An 18,702-nucleotide genomic window follows, 5' to 3' on the forward strand; every position below is an offset into this window, starting at 1 on the left:
AAATCGCAGGGTTCGCGAATTTCGCGATAACAACCAACACCAACCTACTCCCCCGCCCCCCGCTGAGCGATGCCGTCTTGATCACCCCCTCCCAACCCCGGGAAAAGGGACACTACCTCTCTATCTCAGTTGAAGAAATGATGATGAAACGTTAACTACGACAAGAACGACATTTCCTTACTAGTTGTCTTATGGCCTCCGAGATTTGCGCGCGAAGCTGACGCGCGCGAAACTGGGAGGCCATAATTGGCCGCTTAATAGCATAAAAAGACAAAAAGATAATGCCACACGACACAGTTAAAAATTCAAACAAGGAACTGATCTTAGCTATACTCTTTGGGGAAAAGAAATTAAAAATTAGACAGCCGCAACACACGCCACTAAAGCCACCACCGCCGGCATAGCGCGGAACCAACAGTTGGCAACATTCCTTCGCGCTTCATTGCTTCGTCCCGCTTCGTCTCCGCAACGAGAGCCGCCATCCTTTAGCGCCAGCCGTTTTGTCATTGTTCTGTTTTTCTGCAAGTCCGTGCACGCAGCTCATCGGTAGATGCACGGGTGCACGGCGTCGCATTGCGACCTGCGGCATTTTCTCGTGTTCGCGCAATCGGTGTGAAACATGTCGCATGTGAAATATTTGATAGAAGTGCCTCACGTCCAAGTCAAGCCGCCGTACGAGTGTATGGCTGTGTGCCCCGTTCTCGGAAGCGTCGACGGGTTTCCGGCAAGCGGATTTCAGGTACGTGCAAATGCGTTTCGCCCTCCTATTGAGCTCCGGAGCAAAGCGTGCAATATTTCATGTGAAAGATGCAGTGACCGTCATCATGGTGTGAATTTCGAGCGGCAAGCGAGAACTGTGGCACTTAGCGCATACCACGGCTTCTAAGTCAGCGTGGAAATTGTTTTACGTTACCGTAATATGTTGCTGTCAGTCTAATCTGCCGCTTGTGGACAGCTAGCCCATTGACTTTTGCTTGTGGCAGCGATAGGTATATAAATGGAAGCGGTAATAATTTTCGAGAGCAGACAGTTGTTTCGCTCGATATTTGCTCGTGTTCCATGGCGTTATGAAAGCTAAAAAACTAACTGGCTTGATCGTGCTTAGTTCCAACTCCAAGGGGCCTAACGTTGGCGCTGTATATGGTTGTTTTCCGTGCCGCGAGTACCACTTTCATGCTTTTGTTGCATGAGAGTGGTAGCTGCTGCATGCCGTCTGGGCAGAATACAATAAAAGCGATTTCCTCACTTTCATACGTATGCAATGTGACGTAACAAAATTTCCAGCGTTTTATTCGGAGCGTAAATATCCAGTATAGTTTACTAAGAAACTCAAATTCTGTCTTAGCTTAGTAGGCGTGAAACAAGTGAAACTCTCATTCCTTTTTGAATTGTTCGCCCAAACCGCACCGCCCGCAGATGCGTCATCGGGTAATTGACAGTAGCTTCGCTACGTCAGTTGTTTTATGCACCAATTTTTGCAGTATCCAAGTGACGAAATATTTCACTGACGGCCGTGTGTGAAACACCCAAGATGACAAAACTCGTAGCAAAATGATGAGGTGTTTTTTTTTATAGCGTTTGGACTCGACTTTTGGTGAGGATGTCGATCGACCTTGGGCCCAATTTTAACTCTGCAGCTGTTAAACTTGGGTGTAGTGTGTGTATGTACTGTACGTGTGCATGCATTAAAATGACTTCAGGCTAGAGCGAAGCAACTGTAGCGCAGAGAGGCATTAGTCATCTTTATATATTTGCTTTGTAAACATGCGCTAAGTTTACCTTTTGCAGTATAGACTTCGTGCTCTTTGGCCAAAGATGCCCTTGTGCTACTAAAACCTATCAATTAATTAGCTTTTTGCAGTAGCAGGTGCTTATCCCTTTTTCAGGATCGGTGTGCGAGTTTTAATTTGTTTTTCTTGAATGTGCAATTCCCACTCACAGGACTGCATGTCATCTGAGGTGTTCCATTTTCAATCAAGAATGTTGAGGTTTTGTTTGTGAAACTCGATTTCTTGCCTCAAACGAGCTTGTACAAACTGACCAAGCTGATAATTCTACATGCTTATATATGAAATATGTTGCGGTCATGAATCCTCATAATGAATGACACATAGTATAAAAATTTTATCTATTAAAACAATTTAATGAAATTTTTCATGTTTTTCGTGTTCGTGTTCACTTCTCGACTCTCGTGTCCTGCCTGCATGCCTCACCTCTTTTTTTACATATTAAATATCGTATAAACTTAACCATGCTTTTTACCACAATGCAGGGGGGAAAAAGGTTCCGGTAACACCATGCATTCAGTATGGTGGCCCAGACGTGTATGCAAGCAACCTCCTTCATGTGGACCAAGAACTACTCTGCAGTGTCTCGCAGACTTCCATGCGAAGCCCTCAACGTTCTCGTCTCAGTGGAATGGCTGCTCATCTATCTGCATGTCCATCACCAAGACGGCCAGTTGTAAAGCTCCTGTACCCGTTTAAGAAAGCTTAATGATTTTTTATTTAGTTTTCACGGTTGGCCGTAGAATCTTAACATCTTTGATGTTTCTAACATTTTTACCTGGCACAAAGTAGTGCAATAACTTTAAACCAGTGTAATGTATTTAAGTGATGCTCACTCTAATGCCTATCTGGTTTTGTTAGTGTTTAAGAAATTTGAATGTCTGATGAGGTAACAGCATTTGTATTTGTCATCGTGGCTCGTTTCAATGAGCTGCTAGGAAATAAGACGCAAAACTTATCACACGCCAGTTGTAGCATTTTTGTTTTCATGACTACAGTGTACGGGTTTCAAAAGATGGAAAGTGGGGAAAAAAAGCCTCAAGAACATAATCATCCTAGGATTGTCATGTCCTTACATCTGCAATGACTAATGCCTCATACATCTTGGGAGCACATTGGTCGCAATGCCCACAGGTATACTTGATAAGAGAATAGCTTGCACACAGATTTGCCACACAGTTGATGGCTGATGGCTTTTGTTTGTCGACTTCGTGTTACTACTACGTATCCAATATTCATTTAGATGTAAAGGACACTACAGGCACTGAAGTGCCAAATGGCACTTGCATTTCAGGGGACAAAGTGCCCAGCATGCCTGTCACAAAACGTGTTCTAGGGGCTACCTTGCCTCTATAGGTAAATGGACACCAAATGCTCTGTGTACAGTGTAATCGGTGTACTTGTCTGGAGTGCTTGAAAGATGTGCTACGGGCTGTACTGGCACTGCCTGAAGATAATGCATGGTTCTAGAAAGCCTGCAGCTGAGCATCTGCCACCATATTGAAGGAACTGTCCTAATTTATGTTGTTGATGTTGAAATTTAGGAGCTGCAATGAATAGTTGTGAATATGGTAGTGTTGCCAAACTAAAGCACAAATTACACACCTCGACTCACACAATGCACTCTGAAAGTTTTGCTAGGTGGTATCTGTGTTTGCTGCCTGACCTTATGGCACCTTTACGAGCAATCGCAGGTGATTGCAGCTGCTGAGGCTTTATCAACTGGCAAGTTGAAAAAAGAATGCTGTGCCACCAGTGTGGCTGCACATTCCGAGATGCAAGCTATCTTGAACCAGGTGTTCGGCAGACAGTACCTGTGCAGCCAAAACATGGTGTTTGAGCCCTATAGACAACTAGGGTTCACAACTGCCCACAAGTGCGCTGTCACAACAGAAAGTTGAGAACAAGGAGCATTTTTACCGGTGTTCAAAACATTAGTGCAAGTAATTCTTTCACTAAGGCTGGTAACCATGCATATGTAATGAGAACAGGGCATTTGTTACACACAAGGGGTCATGTGTCAAGTTTAATTAGATCAGTAATCTATGAGATGGAATTATAAAAAGTATACCTTTTGTTCCTCAGTGGTCTCTTGGAGAGATGACCATTTTCGGCAGTTTAGTTTTGACTTTTTATGTCTAGATTTGGTGTGCATATTGCAACTATAGCTAACAGTCAGGGCTCTGTCCTGCCCAGTTTTTATGTTGTCTTTGTGATATTTGCAATATTTTGCAGTTCAGCTGCAAAATATTGTCTATACTATTATATATTGTCTATGCAAGTATATGTCTTTACTATTTCTGGTTTTCATGTTCAACTTTTGTGCAGTGCTCACTAGTTATGACTAGCCATGTTTTGTTCACATATGCTCTTGGATTGTTGCGCGAAGTGACACGGACACAGACTGCAAGCAGACAGGACGAGCGCTAACTCTCAACTACCTATATATATATAGGTGATTACAAAAAACTGCAGCATAAGAACATGACAAGGTATGAAGACATCAGTTAAACATATCAGGAAGTAGGGAAGTCAAAAAAGGAAACAACAAAAAGACACTACTTCAGATTAACACACGTGTTGTGAAGATACTGGAATTCGCATTCTAACAGACAAAGATGCATGGCTAACGCAAGTCTCTCCTAATCTTTTAATGTGGAATGCCTTGATTATTTCCCGTGTGGTTTGACGTTTATGTCTCGAAAGAATTTTTGTATCTTCAACCAAAGGTTTACAACCGCAATTGAAACAATGTGACGCTAGATGTGAAGCATTAGGGTTGTAAAGTGAATGTGTTTTTTTAGTCTAATATTAGTGCACCTGCCGCTCTGTACAATGTAAGTCTTCCCGCACTTGAGAGGAATCTGATAAACTATACCAGTGTTGCAAGGCACAAAAAGGGGCACATGTCTGACGCCGCAATCATCTTTTCTGTTTAGCCACCCTGTTCAAGTTTCCTATTTATCATAGGCCCATGATAGACAACCTGCAGGGCCGAGAAAACTTTATTCACGAAACATCTGTTGGCGACGTTCCATAAACCATGGGATAATCTATGTACATAGGGCACCACAGAAAACGTTTTTTTCTGTTTTTCTTGTTTCTTAGCCTGGCCTTTTACCCATTTTAAAAGCTTTTCGCAGGTTAGTGATAATAAATGCACAGGATAACTAGCCTTCTCTAGCCTATCTATTTGTTGTCAAAAACTGTTTCATATTGTGTGGACATGACTAGCTTATTCAGCTCTTCAGTTTGCCATTACTAATCATGTCCACACAATATGAAACAAAGTTTTTCACAACAAATAGATAGAGAGGCATTCCACATTAAAAGATTAGGAGAGACTTGCGTTAGCCATGCATCTTTGTCTCTGTTAGGATGCGAATTTCAGTATCTTCACAACACATGTGTTAATCTGAAGTAGTCTTCTTGTTGTTTCCTTTTTTTACTTCCTTCCTGATATGTTTAACTGATGTCTTCATACCTTATCATGTTCTTGTGCTGCGGTTTTTTGTAGTCACCTACGTATATATATATATATATATATATATATATATATATATATATATATATATATATATATATGTTCTTTGTTTCAACAAACATTTAGTGGAGATTTAGCGCTCATCCTGTCTTCTTCTAGTCTGTGTCCGTGTCACTTCGCTCTACAATCCAAGATCATGTTACTGTACCGACTCGCCCAACTTTCTATCCTTGTGTTAACATAGGCACACTCAGACTTGTTCTTACTTATGTGACCGGTTATTTTTGTACTTTATGATAAGATGCAGTGCTTTTCGAAGGAAAACGTGATAGTTCGTTGTGAGGTTATTTAAAAACAGCTGTTCTGCTTAAAATTTTAATTGAGCAAGCCTGTGCCATTATTCGGTGCTTATGTCTTTGTATTGGTATGGTTTTACTCCTTCTCTTCCTTCTTACTTTTAAAATGTGCAAACATTATTATGTAACCACTTATCTTTAATGAAATAAATACTTTTCTTCTGACATTTCGTCACAAATTTTACAATGATTTTGTTCAATTAGGCAACCTTAGACCAGCTGATTGTTATTCTGGTAGCTTAACTTACAATTCCTGTGGGATATTCAATGCAAGCACATGGTGAAAAATAAACTAAATTATTGGGTATAAGCAGGTCGCTGGTAGTAAGTGGAGCATACATATATTTCAGGAAATAGTGCATGCTTATATATTGAACAGCATGCACAGCTACACATGCTGTTTTGTTCGTAAATGCTGAAACATTATTCTAAGTGGAAGCGCTTTGTTGCACTTTGTTCTTTGGCTTTCAGTGCTACCTTTAAGTCATATATGTGAAAGTACTAGTAGAAGCATCCCGTGGAGATAAATGACAACTTTGATGAATAGAGGTATAAAATATGTGCTTAAAACATCAAAAAACTGCTTGACAGGCAAACGTACGCTTCTGTAGTACTGCACTTGTTACCGTCGCCAATCCATGCATTGCTTGCACTCTATTGCATTCAATATGAGCTACAACAACGAGCTGTGGTGTCTTTCCCTCCTGGTCGAGATGGTGATGCGAAAATTTTTGACCAAGAAAAGTGAATGTTTTTAATTATTTCTAAAAGGCATGTAACCATGCTTTTGGCTGTGTGCTCTTTCCACGGAGTGATAAGTACTGGTGTACCAGGGTGCGGGAGATCCTGTGTCCTTAGTGCAGTGCGCGTTGTTATTGCGCTCTGCATCCTGCTGGCAGTGTACCATCACTGCAGAGGAATATTACGAAAAGCATAAGGTGTCTGCATTGCTGTGATCATGAAACTTAAATTTTTTGCCTGAAAGGGTCGCACGTTATGCTACCACATGACGGACCAGAAGCGCAATATGACGACGCCTCACAGATTCTGGCTCATACTGAACAAGGTAGTACCATAGCTAAGGCTAGGCAGCATTCACAACAGCTAGTCTGCCCATTAACTACATGGCTGTAGTGAACGCTAAAATACTTGCAGGGATAACACCCTTTTGGAAGGGTGTTGTCCATGCTACACCCATATTGAAAGGGTGGTGTCTGTGTTACACCCCATATAGAAAGGGTGTTGTTTGATTTACACCCATAGGCAAGGTGACGTCATATTAACACCCCTTCTATTGTAGGGTGTTAATTGGCACCCCTTTGCTTGGGGTGTAGCAATACACCCAAAAAGGGTGTCACCCATGGGACAAGTCATTTACACCCTTAAGGGTGTTAAAATTTTCAGAGTGTAAGTGACGCCAGAAGTCGGCGTTACTCCGCCATCGCGTCGGGCCAGATTCTCCTCTCTTGTTTACATTTCTTCCATTGGGCGCGCAACGGCATGCACAACCACGCTGGTCTGCGTGTATGTTTACGCGGTTGCAAATTGCGGCGTGGTTGCGCGCCGTAGCGATCTGACCAGAGGTACGACCGTGGGGCGTTCCATCGCGAAACGACCTATGACAAGGCCATCTGCCGTTTGATAGCAAACACGCACGCCACTCACACCGGATCATGAGAAGCCAACAAACAAATTCACCAAGGTAAACACAGGGGAAATTACTTAAACTTACTAGTTGAACTTAAGAAATAATAAATTAATGGCCATGAAAGTGGATAAAGAATAAAACTTGCCGCAGGTGGGGAATGATACCACGTCTTCGCATTACGCGTGCGATGCTCTAACCAATTGGGCTACCACCGCGCTGTTTCCCCATCCACTTTCTTGGGTATTTGTGTGTTACAACTAGAACTAACCTTGGGAGTGTTAGCCAGCGCCACCACTCACAAACCTTCCCGGCGCATGTAGAAAATCCTTCCTGCCGAACATTCTGTCTGTAAGAACGTTCCACACATGCCACCAAGGTTTGTGAGTGGTGGCGCTGGCTAACACTATCAAGGTTAGTTCTAGTAGTAACACATAAATACCCAAGAAAGTGATTGAGGAAACCGCGTCATGGTACCTCACTTGGTCAGAGCATCGCACGCGTAATACGAATTCGTGGGATCGTTCCCCACCTGCGGCAAGTGGCGTGCCACAATTGGCGCTCAGCCGTGCTCCCTGAAAAGCTAGCGAATATAGCGCCGTCCTTTCCCTTTCTCATCGAGCCACTTCTGACGTGTCACAATTGCATCATGTGCTGTCAAAAGCAGGAACGCTGCACAGCTGTCGCTTACGTGTAGGGTGTTTATTCTGGATAATCCGAAGCACAGCGGTTTCAATGTGTGATGACACGTTAGCATGAATACACCGAAGATGGGAAATGCATCCTCACGTCGTTCTTCGTCCGTGGCGTGGTAGGTGGTGTACGGTGCTGTATCCGCGCTCGTTTCACGCTTTTTACTTCGAGTTTCACCTGGCCACCACTGGGAGAACACGGTCTAGATAACACAGCGGAACAAAACACGAACACTAACGCAGTCCTCTGCGTGCACTACGCCTTTGCCATGGCACAAAACCTGCGGAGCAAAACGTATGATTGCACAAAGCCCTAACAAAGCTGTCATTGTGGTCTGAGAACATGGCCGCTACGCCAAAAGAAGGAAAAGAAGGGAGAAAGTACAACGTGACTCCTTCCCGTCCTTTCTCCCTGCGCGCGGAGGGGTAGGGCCTCTCGTTAATATTTTTTTTTTCCTTCCTCCATGTTTCGGCCGCTGGGCTCTATGAAAGTGTCCGCTCTTCTTGAATTTCTTTCTCTATGGCTTTATCTTGAAAGCGATGTACTTTGGAGAACACTCCAGGTAGGCCGACGGCTCGTAGCTGTGCGTGCGCTGTGTTCTCACGACTCAGTTTGCGTTGAAGCGATACACAACGCACATGTCACTTCGCTCGCTGCTGCTGCCGCGATTCTTCAACCCAGCATTTTGACAGCGTGTCCGCGATGATCGAGTGTGAAGTGTTCATGCTTGCCTGTCCGCGCTGACACCATGTTAGTTAATTTAGTTAGTAAGTGAATGTTTACAAGCGGGCGTTTTACTCCAGCGGCTGCTACCGATGGCGCGGCTGCGCGAGCTTTGTGTTGAGTGTGATCTTTGATGCGTACAGGTGTAGGCGTTTAGGCACACCGAGAGCCGATAGCGTCGTATGCGGTAAGCACCCATACGCTTGCGCGTCACGTACGTGCACGAAGTACAACGTCGCTGTAACATCTTTTTATCTCGAGTGCTTTTTTCACTGATGAAAAGGTGTTGAACAGTTGTCGATACAGTTCACAACTTCGCGACTGAAGGCTTTCTTTTATTTATTCAAGAGCTATATAGTTCGTAATTCCCTTAAATTCAGTTAGTTGTCATTCGCGTGACACCCATCTTGTTTTTGGGTCTTAGTAGAAGTCATTTGAAAGCCCATCTATATAAACACAATTAAACTGGCGTGTGTCTATGTACTCGTGTATGTCTTTTGATATGTCAGTGAACACATGCATTTCTATCTATGCACGATCATGATGGAAAAAGCGCTACTAAAACTGAGACCTATGAAGAACACAGGGCAAAGCTCTGCTAGCAATAGGACATTTCTTTATTTAGGAAGGCACTCTTCTATGTATAATGAATGTTCTTGCTAAGCCTCCGTTTTAGTAGCGCTTTTTCCTTCACGAACATTTACCAACACGCCCAACTGAGAGCTATATCCATTCACGTACTTAAAGGTACCGACGACGCGTGGAGGTCGGCACGGGGTCGACGCGTCCTCGACGCAACGGCCAAATTCGGTGTCAAAGCTCAGACCGCCCCCGCAGTCCTGGACGACTTCCAAGCCATCGGCGCAGATGCGGTAGCTGTAGCACGACGTCCTGTAGTCGGGGAACACACCGATCCGGCCTTCGCATTCGTACTGGCCGTAGGCGACGCCGTCGTTGGCGGCTACAGGGCCCGTTGTCTGGCAACCGGGAAGAGTGGGGTCAAACACCGATCCTTCGGGGCACGATGATGTGGCCACCTGCGCGACAGTCATACGTTTAGAAAGATTCACCTTTACTACCACACACCTACGATAAACCATCATTTGTTTTTAACGTAAGCCATCGTTGAAACTGACTCATTACTATGCAAGAAACCAGTCACCCCATATCCTCCTCCTTAAGGTGCAAATAATGAAACATTGCGCTATTCGAGCTTACGCAAGTATCATACTTTTACATACGCGGTGATCATTATACATGCTCTATAGTTGAATTCATTTTGCGAAGTTGCCGCACTTCCCTGCATATCTGGTGCTTTCTGGGCCAACCATACACCTAATAAAGGATTATGCGTAAAGCAGGAATTTTTCCCCCCTTTCTCATTGAGATTTCTCGCCAAATACGAATTCCTTTGACAGGAATCACGGACCACTCTGTGGCGCAATTTTTCCTTACAAGCAAGGCTGGGTTCAGCAAATAGAGCATAACGAGCAGACTTGAAGTAAGGCCCCTGCGAACACGATTATTTCGGTACTGAAATGCCGTTGAACTGTGGAATGTCGAAAAAATGTCTAATAAAATTTGGGATTGCAGTTCAGCGCATCAATTACAAGTCTCTACTGCGACGATCCTTTTCTATCCTTATGTGACCCTTCTTTGTAACGAGTTTTGATATGCGTGACTCTCACTGCCCAGACCGAACACAGTCCAGGTGTCCTTAATCTGCGTTTTCTTTCCCACTCTTCTCTATCTACCTTGTACCGCTACCTCTTTACTGCTACAAGGCGTGTCACCTGGCGTGGTAATACGCAAATGCAATGCTAAATGTTCACGTGTCGCCGCTACGTGGTGCGAATTACGTGACAAGTGGCACAATACGATGCTAATGACGATGATGAATTATCGTCATCGCCTTTGAAACGGGCCGCTGACAATCACCATGCCTGATTGATTTATTCAGGCATGCCATACATGTTTTTCATTGTATGGTTTTTTTACATATATCTGATATTCTTTGTATCCCTCAAGGCTACCTTACCTCACTTAAAAAATAAAGTCGCAGCGCTAAGCAGACGAGGACGAAGTCAGCGACAAACAACTTATGCGGGTGTCAATACCACTTCACAAAACTTGTTGCTGAGCCAGTTGGTTCATGACTTAAAAGGAAAGTTACGGCGCTAAGCAGACGAGGACGAAGGGGCACACAAACGACATATAGCAACGCCATCATAGAGAACTATCAGTTCTCTATCGCCCTTATACCGCTACCTTTGCAACTATACTGTATGGTGTGCCCACTGGTGTAATATCAAGCAACTGCGATGCAAAGCGCGCATGCATCGACACTATGCGACACGCATCTGACATCGCGTGACAGGTGCCACGAAGCGATACAAATGATGATGATAATGATGATAATGATGATCGTTTCTTCGACTACTTCTGAAAACCATCTCACTCGCCTGCTCACCATGCTTGATGTTTTCGCCGTGCTCGCCTTCTGCTTAACTCGTCGAAATGGCGCTTTGGGCACCGTCAAATAACTGCGCTCGGCCACCTTGTTGACGCGGCAGGCGTGTAGCCAGACCCTGACAAAGTGCGCGAGGTTAGTCAGTTCCCTACTCCGCAGTCCGCCAAGGACGTCCGCAGACGTCTTGGCTCGTACATCCGCAGACGCCTATGACGTCCGCAGACGCCTATGCTCGTACATCTGCCGTTTCGTCCAGAACTTCACGGAAGTAGCCTGCCCCCTTACTCGCCTACTCAAGAAGGACGTGATTTTCACTTGGGGTCCGGAACAAGTGGACGCCTCTTCATCGCTCGTTGCCATAATAACGAACTCACCTATTCTTTCACATTTCGACTCGTCAGCGAGCACGGACGTTCGTGCTCACTGGCGGGTCGCTACGGTGTAGGTGCCGTCCTCGCACAACAGCGGCGCCACTTACACCACGTGGACGCCTACGCAAGCTGCCCTCTGCAGCCATGGAAGCAAAATTACTCCATCACAGAACGCAAGTGCACTCTCGTCTTGGCCATCGGAAAATTCCGACCGTACCTGTATGGCAGGCACTTCTAATTTATTACAGACCACCGTGCACTTTGCTGGCTTTCCTCGCTCAAGCACCCCACTGGTCGACTTCGCCATTGGGCACTATGCTTGCAAAAATACGCATTTTCTGTGTTGTGAAAATCTGCACGGCTTCACCAAGACACCGACTGCTTGCTTAGATACACATTCGATACCCCTGAAACAGTGGAAGATGAGCTTGAAACCTTCGTTCTCTCCATTACAGACTACGTGCAGACAGCTGCCGAAAAGCGCCGCGGCTCATCTTTTCAGGCAATTATAGACGGTCTCAACTCTCCCCACCCTGACCCTTCCCTAGGAATGTTTGTGCTTCAGAGCGAGGCCGTACATCCCTACAACGCCCATTCTTTTTGCATTTGACACTCTACATGGATCTGTTCAATATGAGCTCGATCCTTTGGGTATTACTGACCTACATTTATATTTATTCGTAGTTACTTGTCTAACACACCTCAAATAGTGTATCTTAATTGCCACTTCTCTTCTACTAAATTGACCCGCCGTGATTGCTTACTATAGCTATGATGTCGGGCTGCTGAGCACGAGGTCGCGAGATCGGATCCCGGCCACCGCAGCCGCATTTCGAATGGGGCAAAATGCGAGAACACCCGTGTACTTATATTTAGGTGCACATTAAAGAACCCCAGGTGGTCCAAATTTCCGGAGTCCCCCCACTACGGCGTGCCTCATAATGAGATCGTTGTTTTGGCACGTAAATCCAATAATATTTTACTAAATTAATTACCTGTGGCTTTCCTCAAGGCTCGAGACTAGGTCCATTGTTGTTTTAATATATATATATATATATATATATATATATATATGATATACCTAATGCACTTACCACTTCTGACTGTTAGTTATATGCTGGTGACACCACCATTTACTCATCGCAGAAATCGCTCACCACGCTTCAAGACACACTTAACGCTGATCTTAACAATGTGTATTCTTGGTGCGGAGATAGTAAGCTTCAAATCAGTCCTTTAAGAACAACCTTTATACTATTTCATAGCCCACGAACGGTGATTGCTTCTTCCATAACCGTCTCGTTAAATAACTGCGTTATACCAATATCTGATACTGTTAAATTCATGAGTGTTACTCTGGACAAACACTATAAATTCAATGGCCGTGTCAACTCGCTAATAAAGGCGGTTTCATTTGGTGTCCATATTATCATTAAAACACGTGCACTTTTCCAACCTCATTTTATTACCTCATTGTATTATGCTTATATTATTAAACATTTATCATGCTGTCTGTCTTCATGAGGTAACACATATCCAATTCATCTCAAATAACTTGAACGTCTTTAAAAGCAGGCAATAAAATTCATGACTTTTAGTTCTTTCCTTTGCCATTCTTTACTTATCTATCAACACCTTCGCATCTTACGCATTCAACAGCTGTTCTATTATAAGGTGTCTCTCATTACACTTCGTCTCTTTCATCGTGAACTATCAATAGAGAGCCTTCCTTTGGTAACCTCATCAACAAAAATAATACTAGGTTTTCAGAGCGCAATAACCTTCTCTTACCTAAAATCAGATCAAACTATGGAAAATTTACACTTCGCTGCTATGGTATTGCACTTTGGAATCGTTTGCCTGTTAATATAAGTCGCCTCATTTGTCGCATTTTTTTTTTTCAACACATGAAAAAAATACTTTTAGCATAACCATCTTTTCATTTGTTATATACACATTTTCATAATTATTACATTTTCTTGGCATTACTTTTATTACTGTATGTTTAGGATTAATGTCTTTGTAAAACAAGTTTTATTTTCCGTTGTTAGTAGTGTGTAAAAATATGTATATTTTTCTACATTACTAGACATTTCTGTTTGTGAGCATTCTTGTGATATTATTGTATAGCGCTATTGTCTTCACGCTCGTTTTTTTTTTTTTTCAACCTGTTATTGCTGATCTTATGTACCCACTAATGATAGGAAGTCCTCCTGGCAGTTCCTCACTCTGGGACGTTCTGATACTATATATAATACGTAAGCCCGTTTTCTGCACATGCCAGTAACAAACGATGCATTTCAATAAACGTCTCTCACTTCTGTCTGATGGCACTGAGCACTTGCTTCTTGTTCCCGTGCATTTCTGCTCTTTTGTTTTGGGCCAGCACCACGATGCACCGACAGCCAGACACCTAGGCGTATGACGCACGTAGGCTCTCGTCCGGACGCGTTTCTTTTGGTGTAGTCTCTAGCGTTCTGGGCGACAGTACGTTGCGGCTTGTGACCTCTCCCAGAGACGCAAGACACCTGCCATACTGCCTGCTAGCAGCCTTCAGCCCCTTTATATCCCCGACGCACCATTTTTCCAGGTGGGCCTAGATATTTTAGGCCTTTCTCCATGTCAACCAACGCTGCACGCTGCGACAGGAGCCCTTCCCACCAGCTGTGCTACTGATGTAGCCGATTTAATTCTTTACGATGTCATCGGCCCCGCGGTGCTCCTCGTCATTTAATCATGAATAGCGGCTTCTGCTTCCTGTCTAGAGTAGTCGACGACATTCTTCATTCCTGCACGACCAATCACAAGTTCGCCACTGCGTACCATTCACCGCCAAATGGCCTTACTGAACGCCTCAACGGTACTCTCACAGATATGTTTCGTATGTACGTGTCTGAAGACCACCGAGACTGGGACAACTTGCCTTTTTACATTCTGCTATAGGTCTTCGCGGGACGCCACAGCTGGCAATTACTGGTTTGTCTACTACTTGGCTGCTACCCACCAATGCCCCCCCCCCCATGGACACTATCATACAACCTAACGCAGATGCATTCATGCCTATGCTCCTAATGTTCTCGCCCATGCTGACATGACCCACCAGGTTGCCCGTGATTCCTTATCATCTGTGGCATTGATGATGATAATTTATTGGTATCTCTTTTGAATCGGGACAGTGACAAACTGTTACCAAGCCTGCTTGATTGAATCACATATGTCATACATGATTTTCATTCTAGGATTATTTCTGCATCTCCTTAATCTTATTTTTCTTCCTCAAGGATTCTCTATTTACCTTGTAGCTGTATACCTATGCAACTGCTACATGGCATGCCACCTGGTGTGATATCATGCAACTGTGCAACTGCAATGAACAGTGTGCACGTATCGATAAAACGTGACGTGCATCTCGGATCGCATGTCTCATCGCGCACTAAGACGCATGTATAGGGCATTTTCCCGCTGGAAGCTAGCAAGCGCTGGCGTGGCTTAGCAGCTGACTGCCCCACAGCGGGTCCGTTTTCATCCCGGTGGGAACTGGGTAATTTTTCTCATCACCGGCCACAGCTGCGAAACACACCGGTGGCTGCGGCGGCGGCGGACACCATCGCCAACTGAAACGGCTATTATAATGAGCCCAAAAGAGCTTACGCTGTAAAAAGCACGGTGCAAAACGTTGAATGCGAGCACAACAGACAAGAGCACAAGCCACCAGTACCTGCGTCAACTAGCTGAACATGCGTTGTGCAACACCAATATGTCCTTTAGGCGAGTTGCATTACCGCGTAGAATATGAGTCACACTAACCACAACTAAGAATGCCTTCGTACGTTTGTTCGAAAAATTCGCAGTTTGATCCTAGGGGCGAAAAATTGACAACGACACCAAAGTAGTGTTAGACTATGACATAAAACGACGCTTGCCATTTCATCCGCAAGTGCAAATACCCGTCAACATTCGCCACGAATTAAGCTAGGGCGGTGTTACGCCTCAAGGATACACATCAATAGATAGATCCCATAAACAGACACGCATACGAATATACCGTCAGCTAACGATGGCCTAGTGAGGAGCGCCTGCAGCGGCGGTGCGCGTGCCCGTCCCAAAGCAATTGTTCCGTGCTGCCGCTCTCTACACAATTTCAGCTGCGTCGCGCCTCCAAATCTCAGCGGCACCGCCGACTTCAAACATTCGGAGGAGTGATTGGGGGCGCGGAGAGACAGCGCGCATTGAGATGTCTTAGTGTGCATCGAGCTACCGCCTTTCTCGGCTTGCCCTCGCTCGCGCTCTCCCACCGCTCTCGTCTTTGCTTCTGGTACCACTGGCACCCGCTGCAGGTCATGTTACCTCCAACACGTGGCGCGCGGGCCAAGTGATGTTAGTAGGATGGAAAATCGGGCAAGTTGGCATGACTTCATGGTTGCGACAGCAAGACTAGAGGCTGACAGATTATTCGGGAACAACAGAGCATTCGTGCGGCGGGCCCTTCTTTTTTACTCTGTCCATGCCCGTTCACGCTGTTGCAACCACGACGTGACGTCAGCTGGTCCCATCGGCCTGGGCCGTGCGTGCGCCACCGCACCGACGAGAGCACGACGGCGACGACATGTGTTGCTCTACCTACGGCAACTACGAGCCTCGGGTGTCTGTATGATTACTATCCCAATAAGAGCCGTTCCTATCACGTCCTGCCACAAATGCATCAACCTACTCAAAGAAGAGCAAAAGTTGGAACTTTCATCTAGCGTAAGCGCAACAAGTTGATGTTCCATGCGGAAAAATAAAAATGTTTCCCGATGGCTTTCCTGGCTGAAGCATATCGCCTAATGCATACACTGTGACCTTCAACAAGCATTCTGTATGTTGCACTTTCTTCCGTAAACTGAAAGTTCTGTGAAAGTGAGCTGAGTTGGTATACTTAGAACGGAATTTTTTAGCAAGAATCAACATCAGTTGTCATGTCGCTTAAGCCCTGTCTGGATTATTTCATTGTGCTTTTAGCGCCAACCACTGTCACTAGCAGCGTTCGCACTGCCTCCAGGCTGCCTGCATTCGTTATTGACTCGGCGAAATTGCCGCCCTTATGTCTTCGATGTTTCTTTAGTCTACGAAATCTGCGCCGTGAGGATTGGTGGCTGGGGGATACATGTGTCGCTACCTCAGGTTCTTCGAGAACGCCTCCTCCAGACAGGGAGGAAAACAACTATCTTGATCTCAGAAACTGGCGCGATGGTGATAGAAGCAAGCCACACCGCGAATTTCAAAACGCAAAAGACGCTCTGCCGCAGAGCCCAAACACCTGCTTTTGATTCCCTGCCGGAGCTTCCCCTTTGCAATTCAGAGGGGGCAAAACGACCAGTAAGCTTGCTTAGTTGTCCACAGGCGCTAAAGCAATAACTCCTCCATAACTCACCCCAGGATAATTGTCAACGCTAAAGATGTGGTTATGTAATAAAATATCGGGATTTTCTGTACGAAAATTACGAGGCATGTCACTGTTGGGAAATCAGGAATTCTATTGACCACCAGCGGTTCCTTGATGTGCTGCCAATGCACGCAACAAGAGCATTTTTGCATTCCGCATTCTGCCCCCATCGCAACGTGGCCGCCCCCGCCGGGATCGAACCAGAGACATCGAGCTGTGCCGCGCAACGCTCCATAGCCACTGAGATACCGCTGAAGGCAGACTTCGTTGTTTCACTTGGTGTTGAGAGTGACTTCATAAGGCCGTAGTCATTCTCGTGATACGAGGCTCAGGGGGAACTCGTCCTCAGCCTAAAATTAGACCATCTTTGCACACGAATTGGCACCTGTGTCCCTCACCGTAAGGGGTAACCGGAAATCACTGGGAGCAGTCTTTGTTCTCCAAGCAACACTGGATATTCATGATGATATTGGTTGTGGTCTTAGATGCAATTGTGGCGATGAACACTCTGATAATGACGATGATAATTGAATGTGTTCTGCAAGTAGGAATTCTCTTTTTTCTCTCGTGAGTAACTTACTTATATGACGCAAGGTTGGACGTACGGTATAAATGACGATTCAATAATCGTTGACCATGCCACTTGGCGCTTCATTCGAATTACGCCACCTTTCATTTCGCGACATCTGCCAACTTTGCATGAATGCACTTAGATACAACAGACCTTGACTTGGCCAAGACAGGCGTAGAAGGCATCCGCTGTGGCGCCCGCGTACACGCCGTCGGGGCGGCCGACGCACTCCGGCTCTGCGTACTCTTCGGCAAAGGTGCACTTGACGTCCGCGGCGGGGCGGCAGTTCAAGGTGTTGGCGTCAAAGGCGGTGCCCTTGGGGCAGCTGCCCACTTTGAGGAGGACCCCGTCCCGGCACACGGCGAACTCTCGGCAGCCGGTCAGCGGGAAGAGACCATTCGTGCCAGGGGCGCAGTACGCACCCTGCACCTCGCAGCTCGCCCTGTTGGGCAAAATGTGTGCAATGAACTGCCGGACTGGTCACATGGCTTTATTTCACTATTGCGAAGTACTCTGTCGAATCTACACCAACTTTTCCTACCGAGTGGCCGACCGTTTTGGTGGACTTAACTGGAAGGCAGTGCCATCTAACACAGCGTTTCAAACAGTCGCCTAGGGCTGCACTTATAGTGCACATATCTTTTCAAATGCCCGGAGAGTGCACAATGTGGCCTTCAGACCCGGTAGAGCTCCAATGAAACAATGTACAATCATTTAATTCTTGACACTTCCGTACTCGGATTCTAGGTAAAGCACACCGCTACAAATGCACATTCACGTCAACAATGACGCACATTTGGCTTGCTCCGCCCTAACCGGTGAATCCACCAATGAAAACACCGGTGATGTCACCACTGAGCATTTTTTTTTTGTCACAAACACGCTACCGTCATTCAGCTACCGCTATAGTTGTTTAACAAACTGTGAGCGAAGCCAGGATAATTTTCCATTCAGTGCAATTTCCACTTCGTTTAGTATTCCGTTTTCTTGAACAGCATAATTTCGATACCGACGCACACGGCATAACCTGCGCAACCCAAGCGACAAACACTTCATTGTCTGTAGTTCCCGGGTTCGGGCCAAGCTGGTATGATAGCTAATGCCGGGTACTCATTCTGGCTTAGCTGTTGAAGAGATGACAAGCATAGGCCCTATACGCATAATACAAACGATCATG

The 18,702-nt window shown here is 45.4% G+C and overlaps 1 protein-coding gene across 1 annotated transcript in view; it reads right to left on the minus strand.

Moving 5' to 3' along the window:
- Positions 1-18,702, minus strand: part of LOC126526345 (uncharacterized) — a 36,251-nt gene that overhangs the window by 12,665 nt on the left and 4,884 nt on the right. Inside the window, exons 4-5 of the mRNA XM_072284074.1 lie at positions 17,679-17,967; positions 9,430-9,725 (exon numbers count right to left, since the gene is read on the minus strand). Coding sequence (XP_072140175.1) covers positions 9,430-9,725; positions 17,679-17,967 — 585 coding nt within the window. The remainder of the gene's footprint in view (positions 1-9,429; positions 9,726-17,678; positions 17,968-18,702) is intronic.

The sequence above is a fragment of the Dermacentor andersoni genome, chromosome 8, assembly GCF_023375885.2.
Source record: "Dermacentor andersoni chromosome 8, qqDerAnde1_hic_scaffold, whole genome shotgun sequence".
Taxonomy (NCBI): domain Eukaryota; kingdom Metazoa; phylum Arthropoda; class Arachnida; order Ixodida; family Ixodidae; genus Dermacentor; species Dermacentor andersoni.